This window comes from Limulus polyphemus, unplaced genomic scaffold (assembly GCF_000517525.1).
Source record: "Limulus polyphemus unplaced genomic scaffold, Limulus_polyphemus-2.1.2 Scaffold9724, whole genome shotgun sequence".
Taxonomy (NCBI): domain Eukaryota; kingdom Metazoa; phylum Arthropoda; class Merostomata; order Xiphosura; family Limulidae; genus Limulus; species Limulus polyphemus.
This window is the reverse complement of record NW_013675334.1, coordinates 8,977-17,075: the sequence shown is the minus strand read 5'-3', so window position 1 is coordinate 17,075 and position 8,099 is coordinate 8,977. Positions and strand designations below refer to the sequence as shown.

Genomic DNA, 8,099 nt, shown 5'->3' with positions numbered 1-8,099 from the left:
TTAATAACTACCGAGATTCAACCAGACAACAAGAGGTGTAAGTTTCTGTACCATGCTATACCAGGGGTATATCTACAGCTGCCTACCTTGGTACATATCCTTTCTTCTCTGTACCATGCTATACCAGGGGTATAGCCACAGCTGCCTACATTCCCAAATATCCTAACGTTTCTGTACCATGCTATACCAGGGGTATATCCACAGCTGCCTACATTCCCACATATCCTTTCTTCTCTGTACCATGATATACCAGGGATGTACCCAAAGCTGCCTACCTTGGTACAGATCCTAACTTTTCTGTACCATGCTATACCGGAGATGTAGCAGGAGCTGCCAACCTTCCCACTTATCCTTTCTTCTCCGTGTCACATTTTACGCTTTTGCATATGTTTTTTTCTCAGCTTCACTTTTTAACGGAGACGTTCACAACTACCGCATATGTTTCATTGTTCACACCATATGGGAATAAACATAGCTAATGATCCACCGATCGGCCATAAACTTATGGCATTTTAGTCATTAAAGAAAGAGTTTAGTAGACAGAAGTTAGACAACAACAGTGCTGTTTTTAAATTTACTTAAGAATTACAGTTTTGCATAAGATTTACATTTGAGTCAATTATTTAGAATGCAGAATTTTCCGCTTTTTTGAATGAACTATTAAATTTGATATATCTGGTAATCTAAAACTGTCTTTTAACAGTCCTAACTGAAAGCTAACAAATATCCAAACCTTAGTGTTCAACCCTAACCTTGCGAGAGGGTAAACTCTGGTCTTGAGAAACTGACGAACATCGAGTTAGACGTCATGTTAACGACCACATTCTTCTTAGCCATTCCATTATGGGTTTAATATCACAGATACGTATATATATATATAACTCGGAGGTATATTTTGTTTACAACTAATATATTCAGTTATTTTGATTTGTCATTGCAACTTTAAAATGTTAACATTCGTCAGGTGGAATAAAAATCAATGATTTTTGTAATGCTCTAGAAACCATAGATTTACAGTAAGAATAATTTGATTATTGTTTCTAAAATCAGTATAGGTATCTAAATTCAAATAGTTAGCATTCACTACATAAGATTAATCTTGTCTTACTAAACCCCTATTCCCTTGCCACATTATCCACGAATACATTAAAACTGCTCTTACCCTGCTAAAATCTCTGTAGTTATAAAATATATATATTTTTCATAAGTCCCTAATAATACAGATATTTTTTGTTGTTAAAATCGGAGAATTCTGATTTGTGGCGTCTAAAAGTCAACTTACATTAACTGAATTAAAGTAGAACCAGGCCAAACAGTATTCAGCTTAGTTGTTAGGTTCGTTTCCTAGAGAGCTAGTGGTTTGAACTTGAAGTAAAAGGAACTTTCATTGCGAGAATCAGGCCTAGCACTTACCGTAAAACAACAAATGAAGTTTAGCATTTTGAGACATCAGGCCTAGCACGAAATACAAAAAAGCAACGACTTGTAATACATAGACCATTCATCCACTGGTTACAGCACCACCAAATCGACGTCTGGTGATCACAGTGGGTCATGACAGTTTGTGGCAAACACATCATAAAGATGGCGATATGTAATATATTCTGTGTGTAGGGTGAAATACAAAATAGTATTTGGTAAAATACTGTAGAGTTACTATTTATTAGTTATATGTCTGACACACTTCAGATAATTAACACTCCCGCATTAATATATAGCTATAAATTTTACAAACAGTTTTGAAAAGGTAATGTAATAATACTTCTTACAGTAAACCAGCATCGGCTTTTAGCGACATCTTTCGGTTGTACTACTAGCCCTGAATAAACCGCAATGGTGAAACGTTAGCTGATATAAAAAGTTTTATTATCTGATGAGTATAAAGATTTCTTTTTTTCTATCTTTATTACCAAAATACGCGCAAAACAATAACTGACAACAGACTAGCCTTACAATAGAATTATAACGTTACTTATAATTTCAAAACTCCCTGTGTGAGTTTCTCTACTGCAAGTTCTTGATAAGGGTGTACAGTCGAAACGTTTGGAGACAAAAGTTTATTTCATCTGAAGTAAACAATTGTCCATTTACAGAAGCATGTCAGAAACACTTCAGTTTGTACTTCAACACGTATGAACTGGAAAGACGCTATTTTAAGCTTTTTGAAATTCCTTAGTTTTGAATTACATACAGACCCGCAAGCCAATATAATATCACTTTTCATAGGTACTTGGAGGTTGTAATAAATCCCGAAAACGCGGTAAACATCGGAAAAGAAGAGAATAGGTCGATATTAGGTCGTACACGGCATCAGAATAACTGTGGTAAGAAGAAGTGTCTAGATAGTGCTGCAGCAAAATCACTCGTTTCCCGTATGTTACGACTACCACAGTCTGTGAATCTCTTCGAAACCGGGGAAACTCAAGTACACGTCTTCGTTCCGCATAATGTACAAGGAGAATAATATAACTTATCAGATAATGAGGGGCTTTCGGTAGCTTTAGTAAGCATTTTAAAATTAAGAACCTGGTAAGTGGCTCTACGGATAGTTTTCAAACAGGCCTAATTCTTAGCTACTATATTGCAAACATCGTGTAAACTTCTTCAAATTTCGAGTTTTCCAATATACAAAGAGCTTTTTGTTTGTTGAATTTCACGAAAAGCTACTCAAGGGCTGTTTGTGCTAGCCGTCCCTAATTTAGAAATGATAGACTAGAGAAAAGACGGCTAGTCAACACTACCCACTGCCAACTCTTAGGCTACTCTTTACCAACGAAATGTGGGATTGACTGAAACACCATAATTCCCTCACGGCTGAAAGGGCAAGTATGACTAGTGATGAAATATGAAAGTAATAAGCCAATATCACTTTTCATGTACCTGGTACTACAACCGGTTTGCAAATAGGTAAATTTTAAGATCATGTGATGTAAGCCTCGTGTAAATTTCTTCAAATTATGAAGCAAAAACGTGTGCCAGCTATAGTTTTGTCATAGCTGTCACACCTTTATATTGACTTCAAACATAGCGGTGCAATAAGCAATATATGTATTACAGGTCGTTGCAAAAACGTATGAAGTTAAGGATTGCAGGACGGCAAGCCTAGCATGAATTGTCAAAATAAAAACTATGAAATTAACAATTGCGATATCTTAGGCCTAGCACGAACTATAAAAACAAATCTGTAAAGTATAATTTGTATAAATAAATAACAACAACAAAAACACTTTCTGTAGTATTTATATTATATATCCAGTAACCGACCTTATTTGTTTTATTAATATCTGTTCTGCAATAAATATGAATTTTCGTAATAAAAAAAGTTTAGAAAAGCAAATCCTGATATTCTTAAGCTGGAACTCATACGTAATGAAGGTTTCGCGAAATTATAGGAATGGAAAATTTTGAAAAACGTTATTATTTAACGGATCATATTAGTTAAACTGGATCCAAAGTTTCATCAACCCCAATGTTATCTCGAATGTACTTTAGAAAGCGGGAGGTGGGGATCAGCTCAAAACATATATGAAAAAGCACATGCATCATGTGACTATTTTGTAAGTTAAAGAAGATTAATATTTTTCCGTGGTAAATATCATATACAGAGAATATTCTTCTGAAAAGGAAGGTTTAAAATCAAAAACATTGCTAGTACAAGGTACTAACAAATTAGGTATGATTAGTTCTTAGTTACTTTCAAAACATAAATACTTAAACAAAAGTATTCTTAGAGCCGTAGTTTCTGAATATAGGTAAGAATGTTTGCTTCTTGTTAATCAAACAAACAAATATATATATATATAAACTAGCTCTTGATCCTCGGCGATTTGCTTAACGGTTTCGACTAAAATTGACAACTAACGGATCGGTGATGACCTGGTATCTTAAGCCTAGATTTCTGGCGGTTCTTGAACCAGTCCTAGCATGTCAGCCTAGGTTTTTAGCAGTATTTGAATCAGGCCTAGCATGTAAGCTTAAGCTTCTAGCTATTCTTGAACCAGGCCTAGCATATAAGTCCAGGTTTGTAGTGATTATTGAATACATTTGTATTTAAGTGAAGTTTGGATTAATATGTGTGAATACCGTGAAAATGAATCCGTTATATAGTGAGTGATAAACATAAGTACAAACTGTTTTCCTGTTGGCTGATTATCTACATATCCATGACTATCCTTTTGGTATATCTGGGGAGCTTATTTGTACAAACTGTTTCCTTGTTGGCTGTTGATCTACATATTCATCACTATATTAAAGATTTGGGATATCTGGAGAGCTTATTTGTACAAACTGTTTCCTTGTTGGCTGTTTATCTACATATCCATCACTATATTAAAGATTTGGGATATCTAGAGAGCTTATTTGTACAAAATATTTCTCTGTTGGCTGCTAATGTACATACTCATGGCTATCCTTTTAGGACACTTATGTACCTTTGATTTTTATAGAGTGCTGAACCTTTTAATATCCGATCTTCCACTATGTAATTATATTAACATTGTTCCAATTTATTCTAACTATAAATAAGACACTTTAGAGAACGCTGTACAGATTTGGATATCATTAATGTATATTTATGTATAAAAATACAAATATATGCATTTTTATCAGTTAATAACTAGATCCTTACATCTAAATATAATAATTTTGAAACTATATATATATATATATATATATACACACACATATATTCTTATTGTATTATAAGCTCGCTGTAATTAGATGTGATTTGAAAATTTATGCAATTTTTATAAATTCGTTTATGTTCGGTACTTTTGCACATGTACTTATTCACTTATGTGTTACCTGTCTTAAACCTTGCATCTTCTTGTGTCACCAGAAAGTGTTTGACATCATTAATCACATATTCTTATCACGTTCACACCTGAGCATTAAAGTATGCAGAAAAATAAATCTTGTTTTAACAATTCCTAGATGGGAGGGTGTAGTGATACATTAAGGACTTCTCAAGCAATAGTACTATTTGCGTGGATGCACCCGCTTTTGTAGAAGGATGTGCTAAAGATAAAACCAGTATTAGATAATCGGTATTTTATATTTTGCGAGAAGAAAAATAAAAGTCTCAATAGTGTATTAAGGTGCAAAAATATTTCTGGCAACATTGTGGAGTGTATAAACTTTATATATAATATAATGTATACTGAGGGAATTTTTTTATTATTTTAACGAATAATTTTGAATACGTATTAATGTTGATTACTAACTGGTTAATTAGTTTTAAAATATGGATATTTGATATAACGTAATATTAACTTAAACACTGTTTAAAACCATTCAGGTTCCATCTACAGAAGTTTAACGTATTTCTCGAGGTGGTCACGTGACTTTTTTTTTTTTTTCATTTTAAGACGTACGTAGTTGAAGGCTTGTTGTTACTAACGGCGAATCAAATAAAGATACCAGCTAGTTATTTATTAACTCACTGTTCTCTTTTGAAATATACATGTTAAATCTGTGTTTCGAAATATATTAAGTACGTTTTATGTGTTTGTGTGTGTTACAGTGTTATCTTATAACCAGCTTCATTTTTTAATGATACCAATTATGATGAGCAGTCTTTCAATGTCAAGCGAGTGACAATGGTAAGTCTATTAGGAAATGATCAAATGATTATTTTAAACTTTTCCTCTCTCTACATACTACTGGTAGTTTAAGCCATCAACAACATCATGACTTGTTTGTCACGAAAATGGTTTAAATTTGAAATATTGTTCTTATTTACTAAGATTATACTCCATAAAATGTGATTTTTCACGACTTTTCGAATTTCTTATTTCATGCGAGAGAGAGAGAGGCGAGGGCGGAAATAACTTGTAATTTTGCTCAATGCAATATGATTGTTATAATTTCAGTTTGTCGAGAAAGTCCTGAGGATATGAAGAGTTGAATTATCAAACTTTAAAATATCCCTTCTTGTCTGGCTGAATTTCAGTGGTTATTAATACAACTTAACTCAAATTACACCTCTTGTTGTCTGGTTGAATCTCGGTAGTTATTAATACAACTTAACTCAAACCCACAGCTGCCTACCTTGGTACATATCCTTTCTTCTCTGTACCACGATATACCAGAGATGTACCCACAGCTGCCTACCTTGGTACAGATCCTAACATGTTAGTGTTAAGGAACTACCACATTTGTTAATGTTGATGAACTACCATATATGTTAGTGTTAAGGAACTACCACATTTGTTAATGTTGATGAACTACCATATTTGTTAATGTTGAGGAACTATCACATCTGTTAGTGTCGAAGCATTAACGCAGATGTTAGAGTTTAGTTACTACCACATACTAGATGTTGTCATAAAAAAAGATATCCGTGTCCTGTCTGACATAACTACTTTATTACATATGTTATAAAGCGACATCTCTATGTGCTGTCTGACATAACTAATTTATAGCATATGTTATAAAGCGACATCTCCGTGTCCTGTCTGACATAACTAATTTATAGCATGTGTCATAAAGCGAATTCTCTATGTGCTATCTGATATAATCAGTTTACAGCATTTATAACGAAGCGAAATTTTGTCCAAAAAACGTTTCTGGAACCTTCAGTATCACGAGCTCCTATTCCTACTGTCCTATTTATTTATTTATAGTATACTTTATTATGATTGACGACATTTTACTGCTCCTCTTATCACTTACGCCATCATAAAATTTCCTGGTAATCTTTACATATTTCTATAATAATATTTGTTGGTTAGTTTTCGTGATTATTTCTGTCAGTTGCTTAGTGGTTAGCGTGCTAGATTAAGGATCTGCTCGCCTTGTTCGAGTCTTGTGAACGTTAAAAAAACAACACATGCTCCGCACTTTGAAGGTTTATGGTAAGATTCGCTATTTGGTTAGACAAGAGAATCCTAAGAATAATGGCGGTTAGTGCTGTTGACTAGATGCCTTCCATCTAGTGTATCAGCTCAAAATTAAGGACGGCTACCCCAGATACTCTTTAATAGCTTTGCGCTAATACACGAAAAAACAAACTGTTAGTTTCACATATACTGGTTCTTTAACTATTTAATTATTTTAATTAGATTAAATGAAACAGCCCATTTGTTGATAACAGATAAAAAATTCATAACAGCAGTCATAAATAATGTGAAAAGTAAAAGTTTACCAGATGTAATTGTCATCATAGCAATAAAAATATTTTACATTATAGAGTAAAACAGAATAACCACTAATATATTACACAAAAGAAGATTAATATGAGCCACCACCAGCCATTAATGTGTATCAACAACAATATTGGATGACAACCTATCTGAGAGATGACACTACTAAAGTGTGTTTGATACGACACGATTAAAGCTATAGTATCATTTAAGTGATCTAATATTTCTAAGCATTTTCTGTTCTTTGTTAAAATCCTTTGTTTTACCACTATTTTTACTTTTCTTCCTTTCTTTAGGAACATACTGGAGGAACGTGTGAGCAGGATGAAGAATTAAATGACATTCAAGTACGAATCATGCCAAACAGAACACCTTCCGGTGATCTGCATCGTCCTAGTTTGAGCCTGTCGAGGTCTAGTTTAAACAGTCCAATGCCTGTTGTTACTAGTGTCAAGACACTAGCTGAACGTGGTATTGGGACGAGGACTATTGTTACTATGTCTCAGCCTAGTCATAATTCCGAGACAGAAGCAATTCTGTCTACTGAGACGCCGAGTACAGTAAGACAGTCTCCTGGAAACAATAGCGTGGTTCGGATATCAGTACTTTAATGTAATATCAAACTGGTGAAAACTGACCGTCAACATCTTCCAAGTGAAGATGTGATCCCGGTGGAGAGACACGGCAGTAGGGGTACTGTGTTTCTACTATCCTTACCTCTCTGTGTCACGTTCTACCAGAGATGTAATATGGTATAGTTCATCAACATTAACAAATGTGATAGTTCCTTAACACTAACATATATGGTAGTTCATAAACATTAACAAATGTGATAGTTCCTCAACATTAACAAATATGGTAGTTCCTTAACAATAACAAATATGGTAGTTCCTCAACATTAACAAATATGGTAGTTCATCAACATTAACAAATGTGGTAGTTCCTTAACACTAACAT

The 8,099-nt window shown here is 33.8% G+C and overlaps 1 protein-coding gene across 1 annotated transcript in view; it reads left to right on the top strand.

The window, feature by feature from the left end:
• LOC111083481 (potassium voltage-gated channel protein Shal-like) overlaps positions 1 to 7,869 on the top strand; it is a 13,336-nt gene extending 5,467 nt beyond the window's left edge. The window contains exon 3 of the mRNA XM_022380030.1: positions 7,439 to 7,869. Coding sequence (XP_022235738.1) covers positions 7,439 to 7,753 — 315 coding nt within the window. The 3' untranslated portion in view covers positions 7,754 to 7,869. The remainder of the gene's footprint in view (positions 1 to 7,438) is intronic.
• Positions 7,870 to 8,099: the final 230 nt, after the last annotated feature.